The following is an 18802-nucleotide window of genomic DNA, read 5'->3' on the forward strand; positions in this document are numbered from 1 at the left end:
TGAATTCTGTACCTTTTTAGAAAGCAGATAAATTTCACATATCCTATGCTTTTTAAATTTGGGCACCTCTCAGCCCTGATAATATTATACTTCCTCTAATTCACACTCAAACCATTGCTATTATGGTAAGAGGGAAGGGGTCCCAAGCTTGTTGCTACCTAGACACCAGCCGCCTGGCCAGCCTTGAACTTCCTTGGAGAAATAAGAAGCTGTTTCCCACATGTTGGTCTCCATTTCTTTGTCCATAATGATTCTGTATGAATTCTCAAACTCCCAGCAGCACCGCGCCCCCCGCAAGCTAACAGTAGGAGGTGTGAGATCAGGAGGGTAACTCAGTGGCCTCAAAATGTCAGACAAAGCAGGGAAGCAAAGATCCCCAAACGTGGGACCTGGAAGGAGAGGATATAAGGACTCAAGACGAAGTGATGGAAAGATATAAGTGGCCCCCTTAATGTGGGCAGTTTTAATCCTAGCAATACACAGAAATTTCTTTTTTCTTCACTTTGCATTATGCATTTTCTCCTTTTGTCTTGCAGAGAAGAAATCTGTAAGTCCATCTGCCAGCCCAGGTGAGTGCCTGTTTTTTCTACGGTGTGCATCTTAGGGAGGAAATCCCATGTTCCACAATCCCTGCCAAAGCTCACAAGATCTTCAGTGTGTCAGAACTTGTGACCCAGAACTAGTCACTCCTCAACATAGCTCACAAAAGCTGCACAACTGCATTTTTTTGTGCTTGTCACGGGAAGCAGCTGGTTGGGTCAGAATGTTGGTTGTGTTTTCCATTTTTGCTGAGTAATGATTGAACTGCAAGGATGGGAAAGCCACCAAGTCCCTCCTTCAGTGCTCTGTGAGACCTGCGGGTGTCACAGAACAAGGAGAATCAGATAGGACAACTCGTTTTGAAAGGGGTGATTGGAAACGACAGTGAGACTCTTTCCATGGTTTTCTATGAATACAAATTTAAAATTTCCTCATGATTTATAGTTACCAGACTCCTTTAGCATACACTTTTCCTTAGATCCTCACAATAACCTTGTAAAGTAGCTTTTACTATAATTACCTTATAGATGAGGAAATCTAGGCTCAGAGAAGTTAAGTGAATTTCCCTGAGTCACACAGCTAGGAAGTGGCAGAGTGGGGGAAAGTGCCCATAGTTTCATTTCCCTGGCTCAGTGCCTTTTTCACATCCCAACATGTGTTGCCTCCAGGAATTCCCTTTTGCCAAGGCTTTCCCTTCTCTGCTTCCCCATCCACTGGACTCTCAGCCCCACCTGTTGTTGCCATGTGGCTTACAATGAACAGCTCTCCAGAGCAGGGCTTCAACATGCCCTTCCTTGGCCTCGTTTTCTGTTGTTCATAATAAAGTATAAAATTTTAAGTGGGAGAAGTTTTTAAATGAGAGAGACGAAAAGCTATATAGAAAGAATCAGAAATCCAGTGCATAAAGAATTGTAATGTTTTCACTTATTCGTTTATTATTTCAGCTCATTTTTGAGCCAAGAGAGCTGTTCTATTGATTGATTGATTTTTTTTCCCCTCAGCTTCCTAAAGTTAATGAAAATGTCCTTTATTTTTCTTTCTTTTTTCTCACCTTAGCAACATAATCTCTGTTTCAACATTCTCAAACTTTATATTTTTAGACATGAGCTTGAATCCTGGGTTAGATACTTTCTAGTGTGTACCCTGGGCTGACCCCTCTGTACATGTGTGTGATGATCCTGTTTCCCTGGATTGCTGTGAGAATTCAGTGAGATGACACATGCAGACTCCTGGGCACTGAGTCCCCATGTACGCGGTGCTGGGTGACATTGGGGTCCTCACTGCTCGGCTGACCTCTCTTCCCCTTCCTGCAGTCGTTTGCTATCAGTCCAACCGCGATGAACTCCGGCGTCGCATTATCCAGTGGCTGGAAGCGGAGATCATCCCAGATGGCTGGTTCTCTAAAGGCAGCAACTACAGTGAAATCCTAGACAAGTACTTTAAGGTAAACCAGAGTTGGAGTCAAAGACTGTTCAGCCCGGAGAAAGGGAGTCTTCCTCTTCCATTACCTGATCACATCTTCCCAGACCACAAGGAAACATAAACCTGCCTAGAGTCCCTGAGTTTCTTCACAGATCATTCCATGAAGCTGTGACAGACAGTGGGACTCCAGGAGTCCAGCCTTTGGGATCTAACACACATGGGCTGCTCCCTTTGGGCAATTAAAGCCACAAAGGTCTTGGAGAGCCTGTCCATGAAAAATATGGCCAGGCTGTATCCCCATCCTCCATATGACACCTTGTAGAGCTGCCTGCCAATACCCAGACCCAGGCCACTTCAGCCTCTTTCCCACCCAGTTTGGCTTTTCTCTAAGTCTTTTTTTTTTTTTTTTTTGCGGTACGCGGGCCTCTCACTGCCGTGGCCCCTCCTGTTGCGGAGCACAGGCCCCGGACGCGCAGCCCCAGCGGCCATGGCCCACGGGCCCAGCCGCTCCGAGGCATGTGGCATCTTCCCGGACCGGGGCACAAACCCATGTCCCCTGCATCGGCAGGCGGACTCTCAACCACTGCACCACCAGGGAAGCCCTTTTCTAAGTCTTTAACTTGACCATCCATGGCCTGCAGAGTTTCTCTTCATCTGAGGAGAGTCAATGGACTGGTGTTTCATGGGTCCAGAATTCTTCATGAACCTAGATATTGCTATTCCCATTGTGTTTAGCTGAAGAAACAGATCGTTCCAGTTGGAGGGAGGAAAGATGCTGCTTTCAAAGAGGAAAACGAGGGAGGGGATAGTATTTAGCAATAAGTAAGGCTGCCATGATGTGGAGATCTTTCAGAGAGCTTGAGACAGTTGCTGGAAGAAGCAGTTAATGGCGCTCTTCTTGCTGACTGATAAGGACATAATCGCACACATAGGTACATCACACTCATAAACATAACACACACAGAAACACAGACGTACATACACCACATACAGAGATGTGCATGCCACACAGAGACACATCCTACACACACGTTCAGGTGCCCGCATTCCCACACCTGCACAAAAGACCCCCTCACTTACAGACACACACATCTCTGGGTAGGTGCCCTTGGAGGCTCATCCCCAGACGGACGCCCTCACATGCCCCCAGGGTGTGTTGCAGGCTTAGCCAGCCCGGACTCGGGGGCAACGCACACACACACAAGGGACTTCTTGGCACCTCTGTGGCCACTGAATGTGGTCAACACCTGCCTAGTCTGTGGCTTCCTCTTTCTAACTGGCATCATGGACCCCACAGATGGAAACATACCAGGTTGGGTTGAAGTAGGATATTGGTCATTTAGGACTTCATTTGCGTTACCGTCCTTAGGTAGAAGTTTCTCTCTGTGACAGAAAGTAAATCTCTCTGGATTCCAAGTGTTTGAGAAGAGAAAGCACAGCCTCTCACTCTGTCTTCTCTCTCAACTACTCCCACATTAGAGAGCCCTGGGGGCAGGGGTGTTTCCTTGTCTACAGAAAGGAGCCAGGAGAGTCAGACAGGAGCAGAAGGTTACTTAAAAGAAAATTATTTTTCCAAAGCCAAGTGAACAGCACCTGCTGGGTCGGTCGTGAGCAGTGACTTTGCCGTGGTCATTATAGCCCAGGAGCCGTGGGGCCCAGGATGCTCTTTCCAGGAGACCTCCTGGGACCTTGTAACCGTTCTGGTGGCCCCTTGATGGTACCCTGCCGTGGGCATCACTGGCAGGTGCTGTTAATTTGATTCTCAAGGACCAGGGCCACACACCCCCTCCACACATCTCCACCTCCTCTGGCAGTAACTCTCTCTAATAGGCTCCCATCTAAACACTGCAAGGCCACTTGAGAAAGTAGCTTTTCTGTAGGGCATTCTCATGCTAACCAAGAAAGCTTACTCCTGACTGACAAACAAATGCTCACTCTTCCCAGAGTCTTCCGAGAAAACAGGGTTTTCACTATCTACTTGTTGATGATTATCAAAGAACCATATGGTGCAATCTTCAAAGGGAGGCTTCTTCCCACTAGGCAGACAGCTGCCTGTTGCTGAGAGATCAGTATCTCACAGAGACTGTTTCTGAACCAGTGAATTGCCCTCTAGCCCAGTCGGCATTCCTTACATCAGAATCAGTTGCAAAACAAATCTAATCGGAATTTGGATAAGACCAGAATCAGACTCTCATCTCAACTGGTGTTTCAGTCACAATTTTTAGACAAAAGCGTAACAGAGTGAAGAGGGGAAGACCGGGTAGAAAGAGCCTTTTATGACCGTGTCACACACACACACACCCTGAATTCCTGGTGGCCAGGGCTGAAATTGGAGCCAGGGTATAAGTATAGTGACCAGAGATCTGAGACCTTTTCCTAGGAATTAGGATGAGAATGATAACTAGGGATTAAGCAAAGGCCTACAGGGTTGTTTTATACGTACCCGTCATACATACCACGGAAAGATTTACAACCTTAGTGTAGAATGCACATGACACATGAGTCACGCAAGGAGAGTCAGTCAGTAGCTGTATCTTTCCCTTCCACCTGGTCAGACTTTTCTTCCAGAATCCCTTCCACCGCCTGGGAGCCACTTTGAAAGTAACATGGGGGTGCAGACTATTTCCCAGGGTAGCAATATGAGGCAGCCTAGGGAAAGAATTTTGAAAAAAAATTTTTTTCCACTAGAACTATTTAGGAGAGCAGCAGTTATCCAACTTGGACTTTGATCAGAGCCTTGAAATTGCCACCCTCCTCCTGCGGCTGGGGCCTGGGCATCCTGAATTGTCCCAGATGGCTAAGGTCTCAGTTTAGCATCTTGCCAAAGGGAGGACAGTACTGAGCTCACTACACCCTTGCCTTGTGCTCATGGGGTGTGAGCTGGGTCATGAGGACAGGCTGCACCATCTACAGTGTAGCCTGCAGCATAGGGTGGAGGGGTAGGGGGCTTGCACCACCTCCAAGGGGAGGTTATCAATGCAAATAACATACAGCGGCCTTTGCCTTTGACTTCTCACTGATGAGTTCAGCTAGGTGTACCAGTGTGAGAAGTAAGCACTGAGAGCAGGCCAGGGAGGCTGGAATTCAAGCAGCAAGAAATGGTCCTGTGATTCCCAAAGTGAGCTCTGAGGGTCACCTGCACCATTGTTCCCAAGCAGCTTGTTAGAAATACACATCCTGGGCTCCGACACAGATTCTGATTCACAAGTTTCTTCCATGATCATTAGGGTTTGAGAACATGGAGTGGTGGAGTGAAGTCAAGAATGTCTGGAACAGGGTCAGGGATGCGGCTACAGAGACCTCTTAAGCACCCCCAGGCTCCTTGGACACTGCAGGCCTAGGTTCAGGCTGCCATCCTGAGCAGGGTCTAGGATTGAAAGGCCCTCAGTGACCTCTGCCCAGACACTTTGACTCTCTCATCTTGGGGCACAGGTGCCTTCCTTCTCTGGGTGCCCCAGGGCTTTGAACCTTTTTTGCTCAAAGGGCAGAGCAGGGTTGGACAGTGTCAAGAACAAGATGAACCAGAGATGGGTCAAGCTGAATGGGGGAATGATAGAGCTGGGGTTTTACAAAACATTCCTGAAAGATCACTTTGTCCCCTTTCTAGAACTTTGATAATGGTGACTCTCGCTTGGACTCCAGCGAATTTTTGAAATTTGTGGAGCAAAATGAAACCGCCATCAACATCACTACCTATGCAGACCAGGGGAACAACAAGCTGCTTAGGTGAGCGGAGTGAGCGGGTAAGGGAGAGGTCCACGAGGGAAGGCTGGATAAGAGAAGAGCTTTGAACCCCTTCCTACCTGCAAAGGAGCCACCAGTGTCAAAGTCGATGTGAAGTAAAAAGCAAAATAGGGATTCTGTCCTGGTCTCTTCTGTGAACGTTATGATATCGGATCAAGTAGTTACTGTTTTTGGCCAGAAATTGCAAGGAATGGAAGAATGTAATTTTAAAATAAATGATCACATCAGACCAAAGTTGTTTCTGAGTGTCATGGGTGATGTTTTAATGTTTAATTTTCTTAAGGAATTACTTTAATGTTCTATTTAACCATAGGTCTAAAATAGCTTTAGTTCTGATTTTAAGATAACCAGTGCTATTTCATGTAAAGAACTCTAATTGTTACAAATGTAAGCACGTTCCTCTCCTTTTCTGGTATTATTCCAGAGTAAATATTAATAAAATTTAACCCCTAAGAAACTTCTGGTGTGGTTCCAGTATACTGGTAAGAATTAAAAATAGGAAAAGCACCTATTTGTTCAAAAGATTTCAAAGCATGAAACCCAGATTCTAGGATTCTTTCCTAATAATAGCCCATGACCTTAAAGTATAATATCTGTAAATCCTTCATATTTTGATAACCTGAAATGAGGTAATATTTTACAAGTTCAACATCTGATCCCCATAATATCCCAGTGAAGGAGGGCTCCTCGTTCCCATTTTACAGATGAGAAAACAGGTGCGGGAAGGTTGAATAACTAGCCCAAGGCCATTTGGGTTGTAAGTGGTTGAGCCAGGACTCAAATCCAGGCCAAGGGGAGACGGAGGGAGCTGGAGTTCTAGAAAACTTTTCTGAAAGATCTCTTTGCAGAAGGGTGATAGTGGTGATGCTGGCTTCAACTCATGTTCTTTCAAATCACACATGCATTTCATATCATCTGTTCCTACCACTTCTGTTTGATTTTTCTAGTTGGGTTGACTTGACATGCATAGCATGGGGAAAGGCAACTGCTAGTGGAAGGTATGCAGGTGGTGAAACATTTGCCAATCCAAGTGGACAAAACCATCCAGGAAACTTTAGTCATCTTGGGCATATCTGAACAGCTTGAGTGATCTGACATCCCATATAATAAACTAAAGGTTGGATGCTTACAGGAGTCGGGTCGCATAATGGTTGTAGGAGGTCAGTGTAGAAATGTTCTCTTTAAATAGTCCCCTTGGCCGCCTGCGGAGGCCTAGGTCTGTGTAATCCTGATGCTTAATTCCTTTCTTTGGGACTGAAGCTGAGGTCTTGCTGACACGTTTCTCCTGTGTTTCATTTCAGAGGACTCTGTATCGATGCTCTCATTGAACTGTCTGATGAAAATGCTGACTGGAAACTCAGCTTCCAAGAGTTCCTCAAGTGTCTCAATCCAGCCTTCAACCCTCCAGAGAAGAGTATGCCTAACCTAAGAAATAGGGAGGGGGTTGTAGGGAGTGGGGACATTTAGAGGGGGCCAAGATAGAGGGGATCGTGGAACTCTGCAGAGCTTACTAAGAAAATTCCCTTCCACGATTCTAGACTGGGCGCCAGCCCAGCATCTCCGAGCTGAGATTCAGGTCCAAAAATCTTCAGGTTGTTGGTGGCGTTTGCTCAGATATGGTGCCTCTGAGGGACAAGCAGGTCTTGTCTGGGAAACGGGTAACATGCACAGACTATAGCCAAGATGTCCTGTTCCACCCTCGCCCTAAACTCTTGCCTCTTATTTCTGGTCCCACAGAGTGTGCTCTGGAGGATGAAACATATGCTGATGGAGCTGAGACCGAGGTGGACTGTAACCGCTGTGTGTGTGCCTGTGGAAACTGGGTCTGCACAGCCATGACCTGTGACGGTGAGCTGTGCACCTCACGCAGAAAGAAGGGACGGCACGGAGACAACTTCCGTCGTGAAATCACCATGAGAGAAGTCAGAGTGGGGATGGTGGGGAAGAGTGCAGTGGCTGGGTCCCAGCAAGGAAACTGGGGAGCAAGAGACTGGCTCATACTTGTAATGTCAGAGCTCTCAGGGGGCAGCATTGAGGGCAAAGCACTTATGCCAGATGCATTATGTTGGAAAGTTACTCCAGAGGTTTGGAACAAGAGAGGTTCGAGACCCAGGACAAGATCAAATGTTGATAAGAGATTAGAATGGTAATAATAATAAAGAAAGCAAATGCATAAGAGTGAGAACTACATGCATTTCTTCTAAGCACTTTACATATTAACCCACTTAATCCTTATGACAGCTTAGGAAATCCTATATGTCAAAGACTTAGGTGGTTGGAAGACAAAATGACTCTTGCTTGCCATCCATGCCAAGCAGGAAAAGGAGGCATGTTCATACACATGTTTGAATTAACAGCATTGGGTCCCCCAAAAAAGAGAAAGTTGAGATAGTTGAGATATGAGCAGGGTGGGTTGGGAGATAGAGATGTCAGGGAGAGTTTGGGGAGGAGGGGGCCGTGCACAAGCCAGCATCACCACTATCACCCTTCTACAAAGAGATGTTTCAGAAAAGTTTTCTAGAACCCCAGCTCCATCCGTCTCCCCTTGGCCTGGATTTGGACCCTGGCCCAGTCACTTACTACCCACGCACATTACTTTGGAGGTGTCCATTGCACTGGGACACTTTATAGTTAGAAAAATGTGGGTAATTCACCTCACCTTCCATATGGTAAATGGGAAATGAAATTGAGAGCCTAAAAGGTAGATATTAGTGGCGATCCCTAACTGGCCTCCCTCAGCCACCACTGCTCTGAGCCTTGGTTCTTCTTACAGGAAAGAATCAGAAGGGGGCCCAGACCCATACAGAGGAGGAAATGACCAGATATGTGGAGGAGCTCCAAAAGCACCAGGTGAGTTGCAGCCTCCACGCTGGTTCAGGTATCCCTGTTGCCACCAGGCCCTTCCACCACTCAGACACTGCCTAACTCCCCAGGTGACCAAGGAGATGTGCTCTGTCCCATACATTAGGTCCCGAATGATATACCTGTATACCTGTATTACGCAAACCATGATACATATAGCTCCCTGACGGAGTCCTCGTGGGGCCGGTATGCCCCAACAGATGTAGGTTACAACTTGGTAAATTGCTTTATAAGTTAGAATCAGCTGAGTGGTGGTTTGCAAATGTGTTGGAAGTGGTTTGCAAATGAGCATAGTCTAAAAAACCTCCTATTTCTTTTCACCACCAGTGCCCAGACCCAAAGACTGTGAGCCCCTTGAGGGCAGGCTCTATGACTTGCTCACCATTGTAGCCCTGCATTTAGCACAGGGTCTGGTGTACAGTTGGCTCTCAGTGAGCATGAAATTAGTGGATTTGGGCCACAGCAGAAAGGATTTAAGTTAAATGCCAAGCTAGCTAGAACATAGCCTGGAAACTTAGAGATTCTGCTTCCTAGAGACTTGAGAAAATAATAAATCAGTATTCTATGTCATTAAGTTGAAGGCCTTCTTGGGGAAAAGGTTCTTAGCAGAATAGTGATCCACTGACATATTTTTCTGAGGGCCTAGGGAGAAAACATGGATATGCTGGACTTCTGGGCCTGTCTTTCCACTGGTTTACCTGTAGTTTTAACAGAGGATGTTGCTTCTTGAATCATCTGTCTGTAAACTGGGTCTGGTAATATGACATATATGCCTTCTCTCTGACATATAAGTTTTTAAGGAATATAATGGTCACAAGAACTATTGACATGAAATATTTGAATTGAAAATCAAGAATTATTAGTATTAATAATAAATTCTCATATTTATTGATGCTTTTTCATATGCATTGTCATTATTGTCACTGATAGTGTAGAAACTTCATGTCTTTTTTTTAAACAAATGCAGAACCTCCTAGCCCTTTGTTTTTCCATATTTCAGCAGCCTTGTCACTGCTGAAATATCATTATTGTCATTATTGTCACTGATAGTGTAGAAACCTCATGTCATTTTTTAAAACAAATGCAGAAGCTCCTAGCCCTTTGTTTTTCCATATTTCAGCAGCCTTGAGCCTCCAGATGAGTATAAACCCTTAAAAGCAAAAAGAACTTAATAGGAATTCCTTTCATCTCTAGGGTGGAGAAATGATCAGAGTAGACAGTGGGGAGTGAATGATAATAGCTAACATTTTTTAGCGTCTCTGTTTTATGTGAGTTGCCTCGGAAGCAGACGCCAAGGCAAGGACTCAAGTACAAATAGTTTATTTGGGAGGCAGTCCCAGGAAACACCAGAAGGGGAGTTGGGAAGAGAGCCCATGAAGGGAAGGAAACAATAAAGAGTGCGTATCCAGGCATGTTACCACTGGGAGCAAGTGGAGCTTAGTCCTGTTGCAGAACTCCAGGAATAGTTACTGTGCGCAACGGAGCAGGGAGCTGGGCTATGCCTGTATGAACTCCCATCAGCCAATGGCTGAGAGCAGCCACCGGCAAACATGAATTCCCTGGCATTTCTGCCCTGTCGGCATGTGTGGGCAGAGCAGGCTCCAGCAGCCAGAGAAAACCTCAGGCAAAGAGATGCAGCTGCTGGCAGTAAGAAGCCAGGCCAGTGTACTGAAACGTTAAAGGCACGGGCTATGGATGGGGCACCGACAGTGTGTACTAGATGCCAGACACTTGTTTTTTATTCCCTATTTAATTTTTTTATTGAGATGTAATTCACATACCATAAAACTCACCCTTTTAAAGTATACAATCCAATGGTTTTTAATATATTCACAAGATTGTCAACCATCACCACTGTCTAATTCCAGAGCATTTTCATCTTCCCTAAAAGAAACCCCATACCCATTTGAAGTCACTTACATTCTCCCCTCCCCCAGCCCCTGGCAGCCACTAATCTACTTTCTATTTCTATAGATTTGCCTATTATGGACACATATAAATGGAATCATATGATATATGGCATTTTCTGTCTGACTTTTTTCATTTAGTGTAACGTTTTCAAGGTTTATCCTTGTTGTAGCATGAATCAGGACTTCATTCCTTTTTATGGCGAAATAACATTTTATATATCCATTCATCAGTTGATGTATATTTAGGTTGTTTCTACTTTTTGGCTATGATAAACAATACTGCTATGAACATTCTTCTACCGGTTTCTGTGTGGACTTATGTTTTCAGTTCTATTGGGTATATACCTAGGAGTGAGATTTGCTGGATCATATGGAAACTTTGTGTTTAATCTTTTGAGGAACTTCCAGACCGTTTTCCAAAGTGACTGTACTATTTTATATCCTCACCAGCACTATTCCAATTCCTCCACAAACTCACCAACATTTGTCATGGTCGTTATTTTTTATTAGCCATCCTAGTGGGTGTGAAGTGGCATCTCATTGTAGTTTTGATTTTCATCTCCCTAATGACTAAAGATGTTGAGCATCTTCTCATGTGCTTTTTGGCTATAAGTAAGAATGTCTTCTTTGGAGAAATGGGCTACTGGTATAAGAGGTAGTACTCATTTTGTAGTTGAAGACATTGAGACAGAAGATTTCATAATATGCCCAAAGTCCCCCAGAAAGTCACACAGCCATGATTCAAGCTCAGGCAATTTGCCTCCAGAGCCTGTTGCTCTTTTGTGTGTGTGTGTGTGTGTGTGTGTGTGTGTGTGTGTGTTTGTTTTTTGGGCTGCATTAGGTCTTCGTCGCTGCCTGCGGGCTTTCTCTAGTTGCAGTGAGCGAGGGCTACTCTTCGTTGCGGTGCGCAGGCTTCTCAGGGCTTCTCATCGCAGTGGATTCTCTTGTTGCAGAGCATGGGCTTCAGTAGTTGTGGCACGTGGGCTTAGTAGTGGCTCATGGGCTTAGTTGCTCCGCAGCATGTGGGATCTTGCTGGACCAGGGCTCAAACCCATGTCCCCTGAGTTGGCAGATGGATTCTTAACCACTGCGCCACCAGGGAAGTCCCGAGCCTGTTGCTCTTAATGCTTCTCCCAACTTGGATTCAGAACATTTTGTAGCACCTCCATTTAGCGTCCTTTTCTTCATTTTCTTCATTTCTTCGTGAATATAATAATGTCTGACGTTATTGTTTCATAGGAGTTTAAATGGGGTCAGCTCTTAATTTAGCAACAGTCCCTATACAGCCGTGTCACGAGTAAGACATGATCCTTGTCCTCAAGTTGTTCATCATCCACAGAGGAGATAGACAAGCAAACAGAACTCGGCATAAGCATGTATCTGTCATGCTATGTAAAGTCTTGAAGACTAGATAAATGCCAATATTTTTTTTTATTCCATAACGCTTATTTTCTCTTGCTTCTCAAAGGAAACAGCTGAAAAGACCAAGAGAGTGAGCACCAAAGAGATCTAATGAGGAGGCATCTGGGAAAGGTGTCCAGAGCCTGGCACCTTCTCTTCCACTTCAGCGCTGGGTCCAGTATACGCAAGTGTCTGCTACAATCGCCAAATCACCAGTATTTGCTTGTATAGCAATGAGTTTTATTTTGTCTATTTGTTTTGCAGTAAAGGAAATGGGGGTGGCTGGCTAGGAGGGGAAGGGCCATAGCCTTCATTTCTAGGAGTACTTTGAGAGAAACTGTAAATGGTGCTCGGGGGCTGGAGGGAAACTGCATCGGTGTTGGGAGAGTGTACCCAGATCTGGAACACTTCTGAGTCTACCACAGCTGTGAACATGCTGCAGGGGGTGCAGGCAGTGAGAAAGAGCTTAGCAGGCTGTCCCCAGAGGAGGGATTTGGGAAGCTCAGTGGAGAAGACTGCATTTGGCTTCCAGCCCTTCCTGCTGCCATCAGCATAACAGACCTCTAGCATCTGTGCTTCTCCTCATGGCCCCAGCCACTGGCTCTAGATACACGGCCATCCTCCTAGTTACCCAGTGTCTGGGAGGGTGCACCCAAATGATGCAGATACTTGTAGACTTTGAGCCCCTTAGAGACCTAACCAAATTTTTAAAATACTTTTTACCAAAGGTGCTATTTTTCTGTAAACTTTTTTGGCAAGTTGATTTCATTCTTCAGTTATTATCATTATATTATTGTTGTTGTTGTTTAATATTTTATTTTCTTCACTAGAAATTAAGCTTTTGTAATTATTTTTCATTAGTCCTGCCATTTCAGAGGTGGGAGAGTTTGGGGTTCTTCCTTGTGCAGGGACTGCTATCACCCGGACTCCCCCCAGCCCTGCCACATACTAGATGCAGCCCAGAGTTTGCCCCCTGACTTCCAGTGGGTCAGCAGTCTGTCAGAGGAGCAGGGAGTACCTCAGACAGCAGCCAGGAGAAGTGTCTCCATACAAAGCTTTTAAGATCCAAAAAGCTAATTTGTTTTCATTCATTCTCATAGATCCATGCAGATCAGTATTCCAAAGGATTGAGACCAGTGCAGCTAAGCAAGGCTTAGATGTCCCAGCCTATCAATATGCTCACTGATCCTCCACTAACTAGGAGAGTGACTCTGTCCCTGTCTCTTCCTATTTCTGGGCCTCAGTTTCCTCAGCAGGTAGGAATGCATTAAACTTTTGACTTGAGAAATTGTAAATTCTGTGGTTCTGATAATTGGTCCAGAAGGAGACAATGTGATTTTCCTCCTTCTGCTTAAGATAAATGAAACCTTGTCGTTATATAAGAGTCAGACAGCCAAAAACAAGCTGACCAAATCTGACCTCGGTCTGAATGGCCCCACGGGTTGTGCTGTGATGTAGAGCCTTCTGGTAAAGCCTGCCCAGGAAGAGAGTGGGAAAGAGAACCACTTCACTTTGTCTTCACTTTTGCATGTCATCTTTAACCTTCGTGGGAACAGAAATGGCTTTCCCTTTAGAGATGAGGATGAAAGAAGGTTTCACATTTTGAGAGGGAAAAAAATGGACATTGAATCTTAAAACTGTGACTGGGGAGAAGTCAGTCATTCCTGTGTCTTTCGGCCTCTGTGATAATTAACTCCACTCAATACAATGTTTAGGATGCATTTGGAATAACAAAATTAAAAACTTGACATAAGATCTCATTTTCAGAAAGCAGATTACAGACCACCAAAGGGAAATGATGTAGACTGTACTGCACAGGCAACTCTGAGACAGTTGTGCTGAAAATGGAATTCCTTCTAAACAGGTTTCCTTTTTCTCCTTTGAAAACATTCCACTTTGTTTAGAATTCTGAGCTTTTGTAAATCATCCCACTTAAAAGCTGTCTTCCAACCCAACTTGTGTGGTCTGAAATGTACCTCCCTGTCAAAGTGCCTTGGAGAACTCCCAACAGCACGCCTTGATCAAGATTTGCCAGCCCTTGGACACTATGGAAGAGAGGGCAGGAGTACCAGTCTGTTTAAAGCAAGAAGGCAGAGTGTCTCCTCACCAGTTACATTTAGGTCAGTGGTTGCTATCCAAGACGACCCTCCCCTGCAACATTGAATTCCCAAGAGCAAAATCTGCATTCCTCCTGTAAATAGGGAAGCTACTGTCTGCACCACAGGATCATGTGATCTGACAATCATTCACGGAAAGCTGCTAAATAGCCTAGTCTGGGGAGTCTTGCGTGAAGCTTTGCATGGAGCAAATAAACAGGATTCAATTGGGTTCTGTTCCTCCAGCTTTCTAAAAGCACAGGGCTTAGACTGCAAGCTTCCTTGGGCTTTCTCTGTGTGTGTATGGTTTTTATAAACATATTACAGCATCTGTTAAGATTCAGTGTCCATGGAAACCTTCTCACATGCCATGACTCTGGACTCCATCACTGCTTTTGGAAAGCAGGGCTCCTCCACCTGCTAATAAGCCCATGTGGACCAGTCTGAATGTCTTCCCTTTATACTTGTGTTTTTAAACAGTCAAATTCCAAGAAGCAATTTGGACAGGTTTCTGTTGCCTGTGTATTTGTGAAATGTATTTGTATTTAGTAGGCTTCCTTATTGCATTTAACTTGTTTTTTGTTAACTCTTGATTTTTTTTTTTTGGATACTATTGATAAATAAAGAAATTAAAATAATAGTTGTATTGTTTTCTTTCCCCCAAATTAAGGCCAAATAAAGTTGCAAGAACATTAACCATTTACCTCATAAAAGTAGATTTGAGTTTCAGGAGGCTTAAAAGAGGCCTGAAAAGTTTCTCCTGATCTTGGGACTGCAGCTGCAGGGGGAAAGGTTTACTCAAGGACTGATAGAACAAGTTTATTTAAAAGAATCACCAATGGTGGGTCTGGGTAGGAAGTAATGAGAAGTCAGGGAACAGTATTGGGTAGAGGTTAAACTAAATGACTCCAAAAACTGCCATGGACCTTATGAGACTGAATGGCATCGGGTGAGGCTGGCTGCAGGTAAACCTGTATGAGAAGCCAAACAAACCTGGGAAGGTGGCACAGGGAGCATGTGAAGATCTGGTAGGATAATCTTAGTGGCTGTTTACCAGGTACACGTGTATACCATAGGGATAAGCATTTCCAAGTGGACTGAATGTTGGCTAGTTAAGACCCTCTGCTTTGCTCTATCTTGGAGATACATGACCAATACTAGTTCTCCATCTCCCTGTCCAAGTGATTCTTACAGATATCATGTACTCCCCACCAGCAATAATTAATTCTGTCTTCCAAGAGAACTCATTACAGTTGGTTTAAGCTTTCTTAATTTTAGTCATAATGTATAGAAGTCTTGCTTCTCTCAAATTATAGCCAGGTCACCTTGATTGGATTTGGAGTATTATTCAAATGCTAATCAGATATTAAAATGTCATCTCTGGTTGTGTTATTGCTACAAATTACTGATCTCATTAATCACCGTTTGATTCTTTAAACTTTCATTCTCAGAATTCTTAAACCCAATTTGAAGGGTACCTTGTCCACAACCACTTTTAAATGCTGGCTGGCCTCTCCCAACCTTCTACCATGCTCTGGGAGCACTTCTCCTGCTATTACAGTATGCATGTGTTCAGGAAATGAAAATGAATTAAAAGAGCCTGAAAGAAACATAATTTAGAAGGTAAGTTTCCTATAATCAAAATGTAACATTATGAGCTCTGTAAATTAGAACAAGTTACTGTGATTAACTTTAGTTTTGGAGTGCCTGTGTCAAGTCCCCAACAGTCCTCTTAAATTACTTCTGAAATAAGGGGGAGGAGGGAGTAAAAAAAGTCTATTGAATGAGTAGATCTAAGCAGATGTCCTCAGAGCCCTGGAGTAAATGTAGCATAGGTGGAAGACATGAAGAACGTAAACCCTGGGCTACTGCTGCTGAAGGCTGATTCATGAAGTAACTAGGAAGTATCATGTTGCTGTCTGAATGAGAGGTCTTCCTGTCAATAGGAGTTCACTTTTAAAAATTATTTAACACATTTCTTATTGATAAACTAATACATGCACATGGTAAAAGAAAAACTTCAAATTGTATCAAAGAAAATACAGTGAAAAAATTCATCCTCTTAGAGGGTGTGTACACTTATAAATTTGCTTATAGGGCTTCCCTGGTGGCGCAGTGGTTGAGAGTCCGCCTGCCGATGCAGGGGACACGGGTTCGTGCCCCGGTCCGGGAAGATCCCACATGCCGCGGAGCGGCTGGGCCCGTGAGCCATGGCCGCTGAGCCTGCGCGTCCGGAGCCTGTGCTCCGCAACGGGAGAGGCCATAGCAGTGAGAGGCCCGCGTGCCGCAAAAAAAAAAAAAAAAAAAAAAAAAAATTTGCTTATAATTGCCATTTGTCCTTCAAAGAGGTTGCATGCCTTTACCTACAATTGCACCAAAAATACATACACTGAGCATATCTATTTTCCCAAACTTTGCAAGCACTGTGTCTTCAAACTTTGGGGTGTCTAACAGAGGAAAAATGGTAACTCATTGACTTATTTTTAATTATTTTATTATTCCTTATGTGAGATTGAGCATCTTTTCGTGAATTATTGGTCCTTGTTCTTTTCTTCCATTACCTTTGTTCATTTTCTGTTGGTTGCTGGCCTTTGCTTACTGGTTTATAATAGTCCTTCATGTATTATTATTAGCCCTTTGTCATGAGGGTGGCAAGATCTGGCGGTAGTGGACCAGATAGAAGGCTACTTCAGGAATGAGGTGAGAAATAATGGTGACTTGAATTTTAAGATAATGGCAGTGGGGATTAATAGAAGGTTAATGAGGTAACATTGACAAGAGCTGGCTAATGACTAGCTATGGGAGTTAAGGAGGAGGTAATGGTCATGAATGACCCTAAGCTTCCAGCTTGGATGACTTGGTAGATAATGGTGCCATCTTCTAGCATTGGTAAGAGAGCAGGAGAAACCAGTTGGCTGGGGAAAGGAGGAAGGAATGGGAGGTGATGAATTCAGTTTTTCACAGGTTGAATCTGAGTTTGGAGGTATGAGTAGTTGGATAGGAAGGTTTTGGAAGAGATCTGGGCTGGAGATAAAGATCTTGGAATAGACAGTATGGAGATAGTGTTCCTTTGTGTAGACAAGATGGCCTATGGAGAATATATCAAGTGAGAAAAAAAAGAAAATGTTGAGTTGGGAAGGTCCATAATAAAGACAGAGAACCCTTTTGAGAAACTCTGGGTACGTGTATTTCTCCTGCTTCCTTGTGGCATCGTTAACAAACAGTGTACACAGAAAAATGGTACAATGGGTTGGATTCATAGATGAAAACATAGCATGTAGAGAGTTCAGATGGGAAATGGTACCATGGATTCTATAGAGAGGTCAAAACTGAGAAGGAAACACCATGAATGTATGGAATGGAGTAACACAACTTGCTGGAAAACGGGTGAAATGAATTTAGGAGAAAGGAACAGGAAATGCACCCTGATCATGATCACTGTAATGCACAGGTCTTAACTGACCTGATGTGGTCAGATAAGAAACTTAGGAAACTTGACAGTGTTAGGGTCTGTAAAAATAATATATTGCCAGGAAAATAAGAGGCAAGATGGTTAATGGATAAGAATAAAATATTTAACCAGGAAACCTGTATAAAATTGTCAAGAGGATGATGAAAGGAAATTTCTGCCGCCAAAAGAGAAGGGACTTTATCCTTCTAGTGCCTTGCCTCATTTTAAATTATATAAGTTAGCAGAATTTGTCATTTTCCAAGGAGCAGTGACAACTCAAAACAAAATGCTTGCTCCAAAATCCTTCCACTAGACTCCATAGTTAAAGCTGGCAGCCAGTAATATTTATAACTTTATATATTCTTTGTCTTTCATAAATACCATTCTTAGTTTCATGTTTCAACTTCTTTCTAATTTATCTGTATCATAACATTGTTCTTATTGTGACTGATAACTTACTGAGAGACGATATCATGTAATGTTTAACAACCAGGCTTCCTGAGTTTATATCCTCGTTCTGCCTCTGCCCTTTATATTCCAGGAGTTATTTAATCTCTCTCTGTCTCAGTTTCCTTTTTTTTTTTTTTAAATTTTTTTGGCTTCATCGGGTCTTAGTTGCGGCACGTGGGATATTCGTTGAGGCATGTGGGATCTTTTGTTGCGGCACACAGGTTCTTCACTGCGGCACACACTCTTCTCTCGAGTTGTGGCGTGCGGCTTTTCTCTCTGTAGTTGTGGCGTGCGGCTTTTCTCTTTCGAGTTGTGGCGTGAGGCTCTTCTCTCTGTAGTTGTGGCGTGCGGGTTTTCTCTCTGTAGTTGTGGCGTGCAGGTTTTCTCTCTCTAGTTGTGGTGTGCGGGCTCTGTAGTTTGTGGCACACGGGCTCTCTAGTTGAGGAGCGTGGGCTCAGTAGTTGTGGCGCATGGGCTTAGTTGCCCCGTGGCATGTGGGATCTTAGTTCCCTGACCAGGGATCAAACCCACCTCCCCTGCATTAGAAGGCAGATTCTTTACCACTGGACCACCAGGGAAGTCCCTCAGTTTCCTCTTTAAAGTGGCATAACAAGAGTACCTACCTCATTTTGTTCTTTTTTCGAGGATTCAATGAGCTAATGTATATAATTTTTTCAAATAGTCTCTGGCACGTAGAAAGTGCTGTGTAAATGTCAAATTATCACCAATTATTTTCTATTATACATTCTTATAATTCTCACAATGACTTGGTGAAAAAGATATTTTACAGATAAGGAACAGACAGTTTGTAAAGTTTAAGGAATTTATGTAATACCACACAATTTGCAAAGAACAGAGTGAGGATTCAAACCTGGGTCCCTCTCATACTCATTCTACTTTGCCACCGTCTTTCCCTTTATTTTAAA

The 18802-nt window shown here is 43.9% G+C and overlaps 1 protein-coding gene across 2 annotated transcripts in view; it reads left to right on the plus strand.

The window, feature by feature from the left end:
* Nucleotides 1–14615, plus strand: part of FSTL1 (follistatin like 1) — a 51029-nt gene extending 36414 nt beyond the window's left edge. The window contains exons 5-11 of one of the 2 annotated variants that reach the window (XM_067738766.1): nt 537–569; nt 1854–1984; nt 5570–5688; nt 7008–7120; nt 7444–7634; nt 8480–8556; nt 11947–14615. In XM_067738766.1, coding sequence (XP_067594867.1) covers nt 537–569; nt 1854–1984; nt 5570–5688; nt 7008–7120; nt 7444–7634; nt 8480–8524 — 632 coding nt within the window. In that variant the 3' untranslated portion in view covers nt 8525–8556; nt 11947–14615. The remainder of the gene's footprint in view (nt 1–536; nt 570–1853; nt 1985–5569; nt 5689–7007; nt 7121–7443; nt 7635–8479; nt 8557–11946) is intronic. The other variant, XM_067738767.1, reaches the window with a different exon arrangement.
* The last annotated feature ends 4187 nt before the right edge of the window (nt 14616–18802 follow it).

This window comes from Pseudorca crassidens, chromosome 5 (assembly GCF_039906515.1).
Source record: "Pseudorca crassidens isolate mPseCra1 chromosome 5, mPseCra1.hap1, whole genome shotgun sequence".
Taxonomy (NCBI): Eukaryota; Metazoa; Chordata; class Mammalia; order Artiodactyla; family Delphinidae; genus Pseudorca; species Pseudorca crassidens.